At 34.7% G+C, this 17,203-nt stretch overlaps 2 protein-coding genes, 1 non-coding gene and 1 pseudogene across 3 annotated transcripts; all 4 read right to left on the bottom strand.

The window, feature by feature from the left end:
- Positions 1-2,230: 2,230 nt before the first annotated feature.
- Positions 2,231-2,800, bottom strand: LOC114191132 (uncharacterized). The gene has a single exon (XM_028080317.2). It carries the CDS (start codon positions 2,798-2,800, stop codon positions 2,231-2,233), a length of 570 nt encoding a protein of 189 aa, XP_027936118.2.
- A 2,094-nt stretch (positions 2,801-4,894) lies between these two features.
- Positions 4,895-4,976, bottom strand: TRNAS-AGA (transfer RNA serine (anticodon AGA)). The gene has a single exon. It is a non-coding gene; the product is annotated as a tRNA-Ser (tRNA).
- A 7,055-nt stretch (positions 4,977-12,031) lies between these two features.
- Positions 12,032-13,999, bottom strand: PDE191 (Mitochondrial transcription termination factor family protein). Its single transcript, XM_028082651.2, has 2 exons — positions 13,881-13,999; positions 12,032-13,574 (listed from the first exon to the last, which is right to left on the bottom strand). The coding sequence occupies exon 2, from the start codon at positions 13,566-13,568 to the stop codon at positions 12,558-12,560; it is 1,011 nt and encodes a 336-aa protein (XP_027938452.1). The 5' UTR covers positions 13,569-13,574; positions 13,881-13,999; the 3' UTR covers positions 12,032-12,557.
- A 691-nt stretch (positions 14,000-14,690) lies between these two features.
- Positions 14,691-17,044, bottom strand: LOC114190260 (pentatricopeptide repeat-containing protein At2g29760, chloroplastic pseudogene; annotated as a pseudogene).
- Positions 17,045-17,203: the final 159 nt, after the last annotated feature.

The raw sequence follows: 17,203 nt of genomic DNA, 5'->3' as shown, positions 1-17,203 counted from the left end.
AGGTGGTTGTACAATGTATACCTCCTCTTCTAGTAGCCATTAAGGAATGTTGACTTCACATCCATTTGAACCATCTTCCAACCTTTAGAACTTGCTACTGCTGTAACTAGCCTCACGGTCTCCATCCTAGCTACATGGGCAAATACCTCTGTGTAGTCAATTCCTTCCTGCTGTAGGAAGCCCTTTTGCTACCAATCTTACCTTATACTTGGCCACACTCCCACTTCACATCAATAGGTAGTTTATCTTGTGGCATTTTAACTGATTCCCATGTTCTATTTTTCTCAATTGCCTCCAACTCCTCTTTCATAGCATCCCTTCATTCTCTCACCTTTAAAGTTTCCTTCCAGGTTATAGGTTATGTGTCAGCAATCAAAGCTTGGTGAACTAGATCACTAGTTCCTGTAATTACACCATCTCCATAAACTTTATGTCCAACAAGCCTAGTGGAAGGAAACCTCATCCTCTAAGTCCTTATGTTGTCTAAAATAGCAGCTGAAAGCTTAGTTTTATCCTCAAGAACACATGGAGTATGTGTTATCGTATTCTCCTTCTCTTCCCAACTCTAGTTGACTGTCTCATCTACTACCACATCCCTACTAATCATCATTGTTTTCTTTTCTAGGTCATACAACTTGTATGCACCTGTTGGATGGTACCCAATCAAGATCAGGGGATCACTCTTTTCATCTAGTTTTCTCCTCTTCTCATCTGGAATATGTCAATGACATATTGACCCAAAAATATTCAAGTGTTGCACGTGTGGCTTGGCACCAGACCAGGCCTCTTCTGGTGTCACAAACTTTAGTCTTTTGGTTGGGCACCTGTTAAGAATGTAGGCAGCAATAGTTACTACCTCTCCCCAATAGCCATGTGGCAGGCCTTTTCCTTTCAAGATACACCTTGTCATATCAACCAACATCATGTTTCTCCTCTCAGTCAATTCGTTGTGTTGTGGTGTATAAAGGGCAGTCACCTCATGTACTATTCCCTTCTCTTCACAAAACTTGCTAAACTCTCTAGACTTGTATTCACCAGCTCCATTAGTCCTAAAAAAATTTAACCTATTGTCAGCCTGTCTTTCAACAGGGCACAAAATTTTTCAAAGATAGAAAACACCTTTCCTTTCTCCTTTATCAAGTACACCCATATTTTTCTTGAAAAATCATCTACAAATGTTAGGAAGTATTTATTTCCTTCTAGTGATGGTGTGGGGACCACACATATCATAATGCACCACTTCCAGTACTTGTTTGGCTCTTTTTGGCTGGTAGCTGGATTTGTGGTAGCCCTTCCACCATCTGCTTGCTACTAAGTTGGTTCAAACTTTTAAAATTCAGGTGACCATATATGTAGTGCCATAACCAACTCTCATCCTCCACATTAGCAGCTACTAGGCACTGTATTTCAGTAGTGTCTAGATTCACCTTAATTGTCCTATTCTTGGATAGTGGTGCCCTAATCACGAGCCTCTGATGTGAGTCATAAATCTCAATCAATTTTTGTTGCATGTTCATGGTGTAACCCTTCTTTAAAAGTTGTCCAAGGCTGAGTAAATTATTCTTCATGCTTGGGACGTATAGAACATCATTCCTGTAGGCCACCTTGCCATCCTTCCTTATGATCATCACCTTTCCAACTCCTTCTGCCACAGTGCAGCTATAATATGCAAATTTAACATTGTTTCTCAAACATGGGTTAAGATCAATCAACCAATTCTTGTTTCCATTCATGTGATTGGAGCACCTTGTATCCAAGTACCAAGATATGTTATCCTCCTCACTACCTATTGTCGCCATTAGTATTACTTGGTCTGAATCAGACTCATTTTCCTTCTTCTTATGCCATATTTGCTTCTTCTCCTTTTTGCCCCCTTCTTTGATGTGTCCTTATGCCAACACTCATAAGAATAGTGCCCATATTTTTCACAATTATAGCACTGAACTCTTCTTTTATCATATGGTCTTCTGCCACCTTTTCCTTTTCCTTTGTTCTGGTATCCGCCTCTACCATCAAACCCATTATTCTCGGATTTTTCCTAGGCCATTGTTTCACTATTTCTGCCACCATTTCTGCCTTTAGATCTGCCTTTAGACCTTCCTCTACCTCTACTTCTTTAACCACTTCTACCTCTGCCTCCATAACTTACCTTTGCCTATAGAGCCTGTTCAGTCACCTTTTCACCATTCTTCCTTTCATTCACTCTCTATTCATGTGCTTCAAGAGAGTTCTACAGTTCTTCTATTGTCATAACATCAAGATCCCTGGACTCTTCTATGGCCACCACAACGTGGTCAAACTGTGGGGTTAAAGTCCTCAAAACTTTCTCTACAATTCTACAGTCTTCTATGTTCTCATCACACACTCTCATGGTATTGGTGATCACCTGTAATCTGTCAAAATACTCTGCCACAGTCTCCTTTTCTGTCATAGAGAGAAGTTCATATTGCCTTCTCAAGGATTGCAGTTTCACCTTCTTCATTTTCCCAGAATTTCCATACCCATTTTGCAATATCTCCCAAACCTCTTTTGTTGTAACAACTTTTGAAATTTTCTGAAAGATAGGGGCTCCAATACATTGATGCACCAATACACGAGCCTTGCAGTCCAACTTCTTCATCTCCTTATATGTTTTCTTAGCTCCTTCATCAGCATTCTTGGGTGGTTCTTTGAAACCCACTTTCACGATCTCATCAATTTCTTGAAATCCAAGAATAGCCTCCATCTTTACACACCAATCATCATAGTCCTTTCCATCAAATATGGGTAAGCTTCCTGGGATCAAACCTCCACTAGCCATGAGCAAAACACACAACAATATTCCCAAGATTCCTTTTCTTGAACCTTGCTCTAGATACCACTCTGTTGGGCCGTGATCAACACACGAGCCCACTACCCTATTGTTTGCTAGCTCTCTCTCTCTCTCTCTCTCTCTCTCTCACATACACACACACGCACACACAAAAATATAAAAATATCTTTTCTCTACAGATTGTCTCGAAGCTTCCCGCACTCACCAAACTTCCTCTGCCACACAATTGCTTCTTCACAAACGCGTCAGCTACGTTTTTCTTGCTTTCTCTTTTACTGTAAGCCGTGTTTTGCTCACAGGTTACTCATTCACAACTTTGCTCCTTGTAGGACACGCACCTGCTCTACGCCACAGAGAATGGAAGAGGAAGAAAGCTATTCAAGAGAGATTAGAGAAAAGAAAGGTATTTTATTGAACTTTCATGAATGTAGTTTCTCTAACAACTTTTATAGAAAGAAACTATAGTATTTATAGATGTTTTTTTTCATTTTAGTATTATTTCTCTCATTATTTATGGGAAAAATTAACATTTTGAAAACCACATTGACTTTGCATGTTTGATTAAAGCTACCACCCTTGGACGAGTGATGTAGGGTGCTAAGACCTTTCCTTTGCGTAACTGACTCCCGAACCTAAAAATCTAGTTTTTTGTAAACTTACTTTATATTTATGGTTTTCCATAGTTTTTCAGAAATAACTATGGTGACGACTTTAAAATCTCTTTTGAAACTCGTTTTTTTTTTGTTCGCCGTCCTGTCACGATTTCGGTTGCGACAATACATTTCATTTTTTTCTTGTTTGTACTTTGATTTAAATAAAATACAAAATTGAATAGTAAAACAATTCATAAATAATAATCATTATTATATTTACATATTACATAACGTTATAATTTTACTTTTTTGAATATGTACTATCAAGTTGTGAGTTTGTTTTAAAAAATAATATAATAAAACAAAAAAGGTTAGATAGAGAACGTAGAAGATTACACCTATCTTCCACTCACCCTTTTTTTAAGTTATTCTTCATCATCCATTTGCTCTCAAATTCTTCTTCTCTTTTAGGTTTTGATCGTACCATGCAATAGTTCTCAAAAGTTGAGGATCATTTCACATTGATTGAAATTTAAATAGATTAAGTTTCTACACATATAATCTCTTATGTAAAAAAGTCTTTAAAATCCTAATTAAAAACACCCGTAAAATTAATGATGAATGAAAATTCAACCAAATCATTATAAAAAAAACTCTAAAATAATAATCAATTTTAGTGATAAAAAATTATTAATCACTATAATTACCAATTAATTTATATATTAATTTACAAAATAAAAATGATTGATTATTAAAATAGTCATTATGAATAAAAAAATTATAATTGATCATTAAATTCATCCTTACTAAATAAGAAACTAATTTAGAAATTAATTTTTTTGTAACCAAAACCTTGGAAGTTAATGTTTAGTGACTATAAAATAATTCTTTTAGTAGTCAAAATTTTGATAGTTAAATTTAATAACAAATAACTTTTTATTTTGTAAATTAATATCTAAATTAGTCACTATAACAATTAACAATTTTTTATCACTAAAATTAATTATTAACGGAAAATTCTCTTGTAATCACCAAAAGGGAGTCAGTAAAAGAATCAAGTTATGAAAAAAAATATTTTTTAATGTAATAGAAAGTGTTCCAATTTATAAACTTTTATTTAATATATAATTTAAACTCTTTTTACTTTAAATAAGATCTTCAAGTTAAGTTTTGTCAACAGAAAAAGTGATTAAAAAAATGAAACCATGAGTGATACCAAAAATAAAAGAGAATATCCAAATATTTGTTAACTAGTGTGGTTTAAAATTTAACAGATCAAATACAATCTAGAGCTGTTTGAATTGTAATTGGAATTGGTTTAGGTTTTTTCTCTTTCGGATAAAAAATAAATAATATATATATATATATAATTTAAAATAGAGTATCATGATTATGTAAATATAGACTAATAATATTAATTATTTAACTATGTGATATTTTATAAATAGATGAAAGTAACAAAAACAAAAGATAAAGGAATGATAAATATCGTGAGCGGCAGGATTCGAACCTGCGCGGGCAGAGCCCACATGATTTCTAGTCATGCCCGATAACCACTCCGGCACGCCCACGCTTTGAGAAAATAGTTTGCTATAATTTATATAATGTTTGATTTCATAAACAATGTGTTAATCAATGTTTGATCATCAAACATAAATCTCACAAGAGCATTCTGTTTATTATAATATAAGAGATGTGAAGGAGAGAAAGGGAAAATAAATTGAAGAAGTGTATTAACTTTATTTATTGTAATTTTAAATGGTTTAAGCAAGTATGCAATATTTAACTTTTACAAAGAACTAAGAGACAATATCTTGCTTCTTTGCTTTCAATGAGGCTAAGAATGTCCAAAAGGAAACAATAATGTATAATGGAGGTGTGTGAATTCACATAAATGGCTCAATCCGCATCACTAAAACCACACAATTGTATAAGGTATTCTTTATTGAAAAGTAATTTACACTAGAACATAATAACACGGGTGACACGGTTGAAACATGAATAAGTTAAGTTGTTGCAATAACATTGGTATATTTAATTGGTATGACATGAATGAGAAATTTTAATTGCTATTCAAAAGAAATAGTTGATAAAGTTAAGATTGTCACAATTCAGAAAGTGGTACAACATAATTGAATTAATTTCTGCCGACAATCCAAATGTTTTAATAAAAAATATATTACATAGAATTACAACCGTAAGCTAATTGTTATGTTTCATAATTATGATTTTTTCATCATAAAAAAATTGTTATAATTAGATGCTAATATAGTCAAAGTAGGTTTTGATTATAACAAAATATATAATAAAAATGATAATATAAATTAAAATGATTCAAGTATTTAAGATCTAGTTCAACCAAAAAAATAAGTAGAATAAACTCATATAAAGATTGAATGCTTAGACTAAACTAAGTCAATACTAGATTATACACCGGTTAGGTGCTATCTAGGATATACCGATCATAAAATGTATACATTTGCTATTTTATAGGTGTTCATGAGTTGGAACAAGTTTTATCAGAAATAAAATTGTGAAAAAACATATGAAATAAGTCTAAAAGAGAATATTATATGAGCTAAGCTAAAAAGGTCAACTAGACAAGACAAAGTCAAAAGTTTCACCAAACAAGTCCAAACTATGTAGAAGTCAAACTTGTTCACCAAACGATTCATATTGACCAAATGAGTAAAATTCATGTAAGACCAAACGAGTTGAAAGTCAAATCAAATAAGTCAAATAAATATACTAAGTAGACGAGTCAGAAACAAGTTGACCAGATGACACATAAAAGTCAAAACAAAACAAAACTTTGACACATTGGGTAAAACAAAGAACTAAGCTTAATACATTATGTAGCAAAAGAATTTTGAGTGGTTAATACAAATTTTAAATCAATAAGCAAAAAATCAAATTTATCATGATGCAAATCAAGAATTAGAATAAATCTGAAAGATTGAAGAAGAAGAATATTTGTGCTGATTAAGAATTGTGAATACTAAATAATACCTCATATGATTTAAATCAATGACGAGCAAGACAAAACTCTGAAGATTAGAAATTACATGAAGAATATCTTGAAAATCATATTCAAGTAACAACGGTAATATAGTTAATATAAATTAAAAATGAAGAAATATAGATTGAAGAAAAAATCCAAAGAAAGAAAAAAAGGATAATCCAAGATTGAAAGAAAGAAAATACTCTCAAGATCATATTCAGAGTTTCCTCAAGAGTGAATGCGTACAAACAAGAAATATAATTCACAAAAAAGTTCAAAAAAGAAAGCACTAAAACGATAGACTCAAATTTTATGAGGTGAGAGTGAAATTTTACCCTCTAAGTTTTGATTTCAATATTCTTCACATACTGAAATTTTACCTGTAAGCTTTGAAATTACTCTCTTACATTGATTAATAATAATCAGATTGTTATTCTGATTTTATGAAGTAGAAATTCTATGAGGGGAATTAATCTAATATGATTTTGATACATTAAAATTGTATATGATTCGGTTTATTAAGATTTGATTTTATAGAATTTAATTTTTTTATTAGGTTAGAAATAATTTGATATATTGAATGAGATCATTATATGGCTTGGGTTATAGAAAAAAAAGAAGAGAGAGTAATAAATGGAAAGAAATTATGTTAGTGGTATAGTTTTACAAGAAAATTATCTTGAGGAAATATTTGTAAAATATGAAATAAATTTGATTATTATGTATTTTAGTAATTATTATTATATTAGCGAAATTTTTCTTTACGAAAATAATTTTGTTGATTTTAAATTAATTTTATTATATGTTTTAAATAATTCGTTGATTGTTAATGTGAAATTGCTGACGTTGTTAATGTGAATTTATTGGTGTTGTTAATGTAAATTATTTGTGCTAGTGTGAATTATTGGTGTTGTTAATACAAATTATTGTTGCTATGATTAAAATATATTAAATTGTTGTGCTTAAAATATATTAAATTGTTGCTTATTTCCCTCTAAGATTCCATTTTTGCCACCACAACCCTCTCCGTTCATTGCTCGAAGGCACTCCTCGCCACCCTGATTCAAGGTTTCAACTAGGATTATGTTGTGGCTCTTTCCAAATTAGAATTTTTTTTTTCATCAGAATTTGACCTGTAGAAGATGCTATTTAAATTGGAAGCTTATAGTTTTGGTTGTAATTCATAGCCGATACTACATTCCAGATTGTCCAATCGGTACTCAGTTTTTAATTATCAGATTAGACAAATCTGGAATATAATACTGAATCCAGAATCTGAAATTCTTTGATGCATACCTGATCGAGCAATTCAGAATAGTTCTCAGATTCGGTACTACATAACGGATTGGTCAATCTGGAAAATACAGGTGCCTATTGGATTAAGCAATTCGAAATACATTCTCAAGTCCAAAATATGTTTTCAGATTGGATTCCTTCTTCCGAAATGAGTTTTTACCCCACCTCTTCATCTTTTTCATTTATTCCTCACACTTCCAGATATTTATCATTAGGTCGTCTCCCATGAATTGAGTTTCCACCCCCACCTCTTCATCTTCTTCATTCGTTCCTCACTTCCATATATTTATCATTAGGTCGTCTCCCACACCTTGCAAGGTCCATGAATACAATTTCGTTCATTGATCTGTTTCGGGAGTTGTTTGCAACAACCAACACCATCAGCCCTCCAATTCATCATTATCTCCTCTTTTATCTTGTATAACTAAACTACCTTACACCATTTATCTCCATATTGTTTGGCTTCAAAGTTCTATTGTAATTCTTTAACAAGAGGGATGACCAAACCACACTTAGAGAAGAGGCAACCATTGCAGCTCCAACAATGGATGGTGGAAAGCGAAATCTAGTGGAGTAAAGAATTCATGCTACAATTGGAATGCTAGGATATTATTGTTAGTATTATTGCTTGATTTAGTCCCACATCGCTTAGAATTGTGAGATGTGGTTCTCTATTTTGCTATATAAGAGACTCTTTGTAAAGCTTGAGATACATGAGAAATAAAAATACTTCCTAGTGTAGTCGTAGACGTATATATTGTACGCTTAACCACGTTAAATTCTCCATGTCTATTTTTCCTCCTTTATTCTTTCCTTTATTGTCTTGTTCCTAACAATTGGTATCAAGAACCATTTTTCTTAGTATGCTCTGTGGTTGCAGCATTGTCTGATCTTCCACATCAGAAAAGATTTGGTTTCTTTTTCTTCTTGGGAATCTCAGTTTAGAGAAGTTGCGGGGGCTTTCATCAAAAGCAGCAGGAGCTTTCGTCAAAATAGCAGGATCAATGGCATTGGAAGAAGGAAATGTGAGAATTGAGAAGTTTGATGGGAGTGACTTCGGGTTCTGGAAGATGTAGATAGAGGACTACCTGTATCTAATGTTAACAAGGCAGAAGCCAACCGACATGGCGCAACCAGAATGAGACTTGTTAGATCGAAAGACACTCGGTGTGATCCGGTTGACATTAGTCAATAATGTTGCATTCAACATCATGAACGTGAAAACAACCATAGATTTTATGCAGGCATTGTCAAATATGTATGAGAAGCCATCTGCAGCCAATAAAGTGTATTTGATTTGCAGGCTAGTCAACCTAAAAATGGGTGAAGGTAACTTGATTACTAATCATATAAGTAAATTTAATACAAGTATTGCGCATTTGACATCAGTGCAGATAACATTTGATGATGGAGTGCAACTGTTACTGTAGTTAGTAATTCTGCAAGTAATAGCAAGTTGAAGCTTGATAACATCTATGACTTGATCTTAAGAGAAGATGTTTGCAGGAAAAGTTCAAGAGAATCTTTCAGTTCTAGTTCTACTTCAACATTGAGTACTGAAACTAGAGGAAGAAGTAGCTAGAAAGGTCGTAATCAAGGCTGAGGCAGATTAAAGTCTAGAGGGAGATCACAACCAAAATTTCAGAATGATATCACTTGTTGGAATTGTCAGAAAAGGGGTCACTTTACAAATCAATGTAGGACTCCATGGAAGCACAACAACAAGAAGCAAGATGATGATCAATCAATAAATGCAGCAACTGATGAAATTGAAGATGCACTATTATGTAGTTTAGATAGTTCTATTGACTCGTGAATTATGGACTCAGGTGCGTCATTTCATACTACACCTTCCTTAGAACTATTATCTAACTATGTTCTAGAAAAAATTGAGAAGGTCTACCTTGCAGATGGAAAATCTCTTGATATAGGAAAAGGTGATATTAATATCAAAACCTCTAATGGAAGTGTGTGGACTTTGAATAATGTTAAAAATGTTCCTACCTTAAAGAGACACTTAATATCTATAGGGCAGTTGGATGGTGAGGGACATTACACCACTTTTGGAGATGGACATTGGAAGGTAATGAAAGGTAATCTTGTTGTTGCTCGTGGAAAGAAGCAATGATCTCTTTACATGATTGCAGATGAGGATATGATATTATTTGTAAAAGTTGGCAACATTTCTTCTTTGTGGCATCAGAGGCTTGGGCATATGAGTGAGAAAGGAATGAAGCTCAGGGTCTCAAAAGGTAAAATACCTAACTTGAAGCATGTTGACGTCTGACCTTGCGAACATTGTATCTTTGGAAAGCAAAAAAAGGTTAGCTTCTCCAAAACAAGTAAGTTGTCTAAAGTTGAAAGACTAGAACTGGTGCATATAGATGTTTAGGGGCCAGCTCCAGTGAAATCCCTTAGAGGTTCACAGTATTATGTAACCTTAGTTCCATATGCATCTACAGTAGGGAGCTTGATGTATGTTATAGTTTGCACCAAACCTGATATATCACATGCAGTGGGAGTTGTGAGCAGATTTCTTTCAAATATCAAAAAAGAGCATTGGAAATGTGTGAAGTGGATATTGAGATATTTGAAGGGCACTTCAAAGATGCATTTGTCTTTTAGAAGAAGTAATCTCACTTTACAGGGGTTTTCTGATGCAGATTTGGGAGGTGATTTGGATGGTAGAAAGAGCACAACAAGTTACATTTTTACATTAGGTGGTACAACTATCAATTGGAAGTCCAAATTTCAAGAAAGAGTCTCCCTTTCAACCACTGAAGTTGAGTATATAATCATCTCAAAAGTAGCGAAGGAGATAATATGGTTGAAGAACCTTCTAAAAGAATTAAGAAAACAACAAGATGACTCTCCGTTGTTTAGTAACAGTCAAAGTACCATTTGTCTTGCTAAAAATCCAATTCTTCATTTCAGATGCAAACACATTGAATTGAAGTATCATTTTATCAAAAACTTGATAAATGATGGAAACTTGTTTTTGTTGAAGATTTTAAGTGTAGAGAATCTAGCTGATATGTTGACCAAGACTGTCACAACAACTAAGTTGCGCCTTTTCATTATCTCAACTAGCCTTCAAGAAAATTGATGATAAAGACACTACACTAGATGGTAATGTAAATCAAACCCCAAGTGGGAGAATTGTTAGTATTATAGTGTTTGATTTAGTCTCACATCGCTAAGAATTGTAAGATATGGTTATCTATTTTTCTATATAAGAGACCATTTGTAAAGCTTGAGATACACGATAAATAATAAATACTTTCTAGTGTAATCGTAGACGTAAGCATACACATTGTACGCCGACCCACGTTAAATTTTTCGTGTCTATTTTTCTCTCCTTTATTCTTTCCTTTATTGTCTTGTTCTTAACAATTATAACCCAAAGTCCAAAAGTAGTTTAGAGCAAAAAAGTTTTAATTACAAGGTCAATGGCAATGGCTAGGGATTGGAGGTGTTGAAATACACATGAGAGAAGGAGCTAAATACACATGAGAGAAGGAGCTGTGGCGCAAATAAGAATGGAAAAGTTGGATTAGATTTTTGACTTTGACTTAGAGGTAAAGTTAGGATTTTGTTAATATAGGGGTGCAGGAAGAAAGCCTAAAATGTGTACTTTTTTTTAATTCAAACTGACTCGACTTATACTCGTAGTGGACCGAGTTAACTAATGAAGTTTAACCACACTTATTCATAGAAAAAGACCAATAATACAAACTAAAAATATAAACTGACTCGACTTATACTCGTAATGGACCGAGTTAACTAGTGAAGTTTAACCCCACTTATTCATAGAAAAAGACCAATAATACAAACTAGAAATATATAACTCAAGTTGTGTATATAAATCAAATTATTTGTAAAATTTCTGGTGGAATGTTTTCTCTTGTTGAGATTTAAAGATTATTTTCTTAGAGTTGGTAATTTTGTTTTACATTTATTTGCTTTTCTCTTTTAAAATGTTGATTCTTATGACTTTTACTATTCTCCTTTTCAGCCCATATTTTTCCACGACATGAAAGGCTTTAAGCAAATGATTTTCTACACCTCAATTTTTCACCCTAAAGCACAGTTTTTGAAAATCTTTCCCATTATAGATTATCATGCACAAGGAACATTTCCTCATTACTCTAACTTTTATCATCCAACAAAAACAATAAAGCCGTAATTGGAAATCTTCTTTCATGGGTTCCTAGCGATAAAGTAGTTGAGTAGATAGAATATGTGAAAGGAAGAGTAAATCATACATTTGAATTTCATAATGACTTTGTTTTAGGGAGGAGCCAGATCAAAATTTGTTAACAAAGAAGCTGAACTAAATAAAAATTATATAATCTCACATCTGAGAAGACATTTTTGTCCACCACAGAGTAAAACATGGCCGCTAGGCCAACCTTGGTCACAAAATATGGAAGATATGTAATAACTACAACAAAAATGTGGTCAAAGGAGGTAGCCAACCTGTAAACCTTTTTTCCACTTTCATAATCCAATTCATGAAGCAATTCAATAATATGCCTGCATGTGTCCTTGTGGAAAACTGAAAACCATGCTCCCTTGCAGCTATGACAAAAGCTGTTTCATCTAGTGACTCAGATGCATATGACGGCAGATGAACCCTCAGCACCAATTCCAGGCAAACATATCTCAATCATAGATCTAAAGGATAACCTATCATCTTATAGATATAATGTATGAAGAGATTATGAATTTGAACAAAAGAACAAGCTTATATGGAATCACAAAAATCTGTGGAAGTTACAGGACACCACATCAGAAGACAAATACCAATAAACTACTTAACTAATTATGAAAATCAATAAAATAGGGATTAGACCTAGTTACTCAAGGCTTGTCCTTCTAACAAACCAAACTTCATGAAGAACTTCTTCTTGTTGCAATCCAACATTTCACTCAAGCTACAATTTATATTCCTCTCCTTTAGAAGTTTGTACCGTGGCTCTATTCTTCTCTTGAGGCCATGATGAAAGAAACTAGGATAATCAACAACTTCATCAACTTGTCTTCCCATGACATCCACTAAAAATTTGAACCTTGGTTCTAATGAATTCTGAATGCTCTTGATCAAGATTGGAGGAAAACCAACCACCAAAGCAACTATCTGTCTGTCTTGAAATCCTCGTCTCATTAGATACGTATGATTGGGTACCAAAAGCTTGTTCACATCTCTACTCAAGATTGCTGGGAAGTTCATAGCCACTGCTTGAAGATCCTGCTCACTCAGACCTATTGACTTGAGGAACTGTGAAGTAGGGCGGAGTCTTTTCTCAACACTATAACCCATAATATAGGGGTCCTTGACTATAACTTTTCCAATCATTCCATCTTTATTGAGACCAAGGCTAGTAAGAAAGTTCACAATTTCAGTCAACTTTGTTTCAATGCTGTAGCTTATAAGCCTAGGATTGAGCAGTATCATTTTCCCAATATGCTTTTCAGGGATACCCAAAGACTGAAAGAAGGCCAAAAGGGGACAAAGCTTCTCTTCCACACTGTTTGAAAGTATGTGAGGGAACTTGGCTATGGCAGTAGCAACCTCACGTGGTTTTGTTCCCAGAGTCCTTAGACACTCAACCGTGGGCATAATCTTGTCATAAAGATCCAGTGCAAGAATCTTGGGGCATTTTGAAACAATTGAGGGCAACTTCCTTTCTTCAATGCCAATGCTTCTCAAATACTCCCAATTCTCACTCGCTCTTTCCTGATGCACATCCTCAAGGCGCCTACACCGTCGGAAAATTCCTTGCACACTGTTGTCATCAAACCCTTTATTTTTGAAAAACCACATCATGCTGCTGCAGCTGTTATTGCTGCTCGTGATCTCCATTTTACACTAAAAATAAATTATTTTGGGAATAAAGAAATAAACATTAGCTTACATAGGCAAACACCAATAGAACTAGAAGAGTAACATGAAGCTCTCAACTTAGCACAATTCAAATTCAAAGGTTACATAACACTATGTTCAACACAAACAGGCATGTAAACCCGATGATTCACACTCACAATTTTGCAAGGGACACAAGAAAGGGTTTGGAAAATTTCTGCACTGAAAGATTAAAAATTGTTTGGAAAACGAAAAAGAGAATTGAAATGCTATAAGTTAGAAATAGATATGGTCATAGGAAGAGTCAGTTACCGAAGGGTTGTGCCGAATGCATGCGTGGGAGGAGAAGAGAGTTCAACAGTGACAGTGAGGACGAGAGTAGCAGAAAAATTAAAATGGTCGAATGAAAGATAAGGTGTGTAGTGTTCCCCGGTTTGATATTTGGACCGTTCGATTGATGAAATGGTACAGATTTTGACACGTGTTCCACTAAAATATTCCGGTGCTGTCTAATTGAATTTTCTATGTTGTGATATTTCCAAACTATTTTATTTCCACCCTTTGCTTAAGCATTTCTCGTTTTTACGGTCACTAACCCAAACCTGAATTTTACTCCAATTAAGCTTTAAGCATGTTATGAAAACATTGATTTTAATAATTTTTTATTATTTTTTATTGAAACATATGTTTGAGACGATAGATAAAATTTTGTTAACATTTGTGTAAAATCTATAGTTAGATTAAAAGTTTCTTTTCCACATTCTATATAGAAAGTTTTATAATAATTTTAAAAAAAATATTCAAAATTTTAGGCAAATTAGATTAATTATCTTAAAAATAACTTTTTAGTCTATTTATCTAAATAAAAAAAAACATATAATCGATTATTAGTAAACTGATTTAATTTCCACATTTACCTCAAACTCATCCTATCTTATATTAAAAATGAAGCTTTCAACCCAAATCTTTCAAAGCGTGCCCAAATAGCTCCAACCAGGTGGTGAATTTTTACTTATTTATTAGTTTATTTAACTCGTGTTTATAAGATTCTCATGAAAATTATTCAAAACTATTATTAACTTATTTCACAAAATTTCACATTAAGCCGAAGATATGCTCTCATTTGATAATTTTATTAAATAAAGAATCAATTAAACTTTTTTACCTAAATACGTGTTCTTAATCTACATCAAACACCTTTTAAGCACTGATAACATGCCCAATAGTTTTAAGTCCCATATCAATGTTCCTGAGCATCAGCTCAGTTGCTTTGGCCTTTGGGTGAGACTTGTCGCCAGCCAGAAACTTGTGAAGGGCTCCATTAATTTCCACATAGCTCCAACCAGGTGGCTTCTGGATGCCAACATCATCAATTGCCTTTCTCACAGTTGCGGCTTCATCATGCTTTTCCACAAGAGTTAGCATATTAGATAGCATCACATAACGGGCTCCATGATCATGCTCCATCGCAAGAAGCTCATGGCTGGCAAGTCTAGCCAATGCCACATCCCCATGAACTTTGCAAGCACTCAACAGTGATCTCCATATCACAGCATTGGCCTTGAACGGCATATTCTGAATCAAACAATATGCTTCATCCAATCGTCCAGCCCTACCAAGAAGGTCAACCATACAACCATAATGCTCCATTTTAGGACTGACACCATACACACTCAACATGGATTCAAACAGCCTCTTGCCATCATCAACCAAACCATTATGCCCACAAGCACATAAAAGTGACACAAATGTGACCTCATCCGGTTCTAAACCTTGCAACCTCATCTCCTCAAACACGGCCATAGCATGTTCACCAAGACCATGATGAGCAAGGCCAGACAAAATGGAGTTATATAGAAAAGTAGTTCTCATATCATCACTTGTTCTCCTGAACACATCCAAAGCAGTGTCTATGCTTCCACACTTGGCATACATATCCACAACAGCACAAGTGAACCCTCTGTGGGTACCACACTGCCAGCTCCCACCATCATACTTGTGGTGAATCCTTCTTCCCAACTCAAGGGCCCCTAGCCGCGCACACGCCGCAAGAGCGGCAACCACGGCAACCTCGTCCGGTTCCATCCCCAAACCCTCCAACTCCACAAACAGCTCCAATGCTTCCTGAAAACACCCACAGTGACAGTAACCACTAATCATGGCCGTCCAAGAAACCACGTCTCTCTCACCCATTTGATCAAACAACCTTCTAGCAACCTCAACTTCTCCGCGCATAGCATATGCACTCACCAAAGAAGTCCAAGCCGCAACCCCACTCTTTGCATTCCCACAACTCACTACTCTCTCAGCCACCTCCAAGCACCCACATTTCGCGTACATATCAACAAGAGCATTCATCAACAACTCATTTTCATTTACACAACTAAATATCCTATAAACCAAGCCATGCACCACTCTCCCAGTTCCACTATCCTCCAAGGACGAACAAGCGGACAACAAGGCAACGAGGGTATACTCATCAACCTCAACAAGATTCCCTCTCATTTCCCCAAAAACCTTCAGAGAAGAATCAGCACGACCCGCACGCACAAGCCCGTTAATCATCGTGTTATATGAAACGCAGTCCCTCACAGGACTTTCATCGAACACCTTGCACGCATTGGGGGCATCCCTGAGAACAAAATACAACTGCAAAAGAGCGTTTACAACAAAGACACTTGACTCAAACCCACTTCTTATAACGTGAGAGTAAAGCTGAAGAGCGAGTTTTGGAAGCGATAGCTTGGCACAGGACTTGAGAAGGAATGGGAAGGTGAAAGAGTCCGGGGAGATGGGTGGGGAGGAAGAGAGCATTGACCTGAAGAGAGAGAGGGCGTGGTGAGGGGTTTGGGAGAGAGAGAAGGCTCTGATGAGGAAGTTGAAGAGGAAGAGGTCAGGGTTGGGGATTTGGGAGAAGAGAAGGTGAGAATGGTGGAGGTGGTTGGTGGCGAAGAAGGAGATGAGTGGGGTCATGAGGAAAGGATCGTGGTGGCGCCCTGTGACCACCGCTTGGGCCTGGATTTGGAGAGCTTGGTGAAAGGTTTTGCATGATGCTAGCACTGCTTTCAAACTCTTCATTTTTTGCTCTTCCTTCACTGCTAATGACCATCTTCCTCTTACACAGTCACATCACAAATCACCTTGTTTTGTTCCCAAACGCTACAGTCGGAACATTTTTAAGCATCATTGTCCGATCATAATGATCAAATTATTTAGGTTAAAATAGTTTTTGTTCCAGTTTTCATTAAATTTGGTTAAATAAGTCTTAATTTTGGTTTTATATTTAAATAGGTTCTATTTTTCATTATTTTTGTTTATTTGAGTCTTTTTTTGCGTTTGAATCATTAACAACCATGAATCGTGACTATCATATGTCATTTCGTAATTTTTTTTAATTTTTTTTTAATTTTTTTTATATGTCCACGTATCAACCCAGTAACTTGTCACATATCAAAGTCAATATTCAATATTCAATTTAGTCCCTATATTTGTTATTTTTGTTCAATTTAGTCCCAATTTTGTTTAGAATTGACCAACTTTGTCCCTATAAAAGATGTGACCAAATTTAATTTTTATATCAAAATTATAATGATGTGAATATTAATATATTATATAAAAGTATTTAATAAAAAATA

The sequence above is a fragment of the Vigna unguiculata genome, chromosome 7, assembly GCF_037176805.1.
Source record: "Vigna unguiculata cultivar grain cowpea cultivar isolate G323 ecotype 2 chromosome 7, ASM3717680v1, whole genome shotgun sequence".
In the NCBI taxonomy this organism is placed as follows: domain Eukaryota; kingdom Viridiplantae; phylum Streptophyta; class Magnoliopsida; order Fabales; family Fabaceae; genus Vigna; species Vigna unguiculata.
This window is presented reverse-complemented; position numbering and strand designations above follow the sequence as displayed.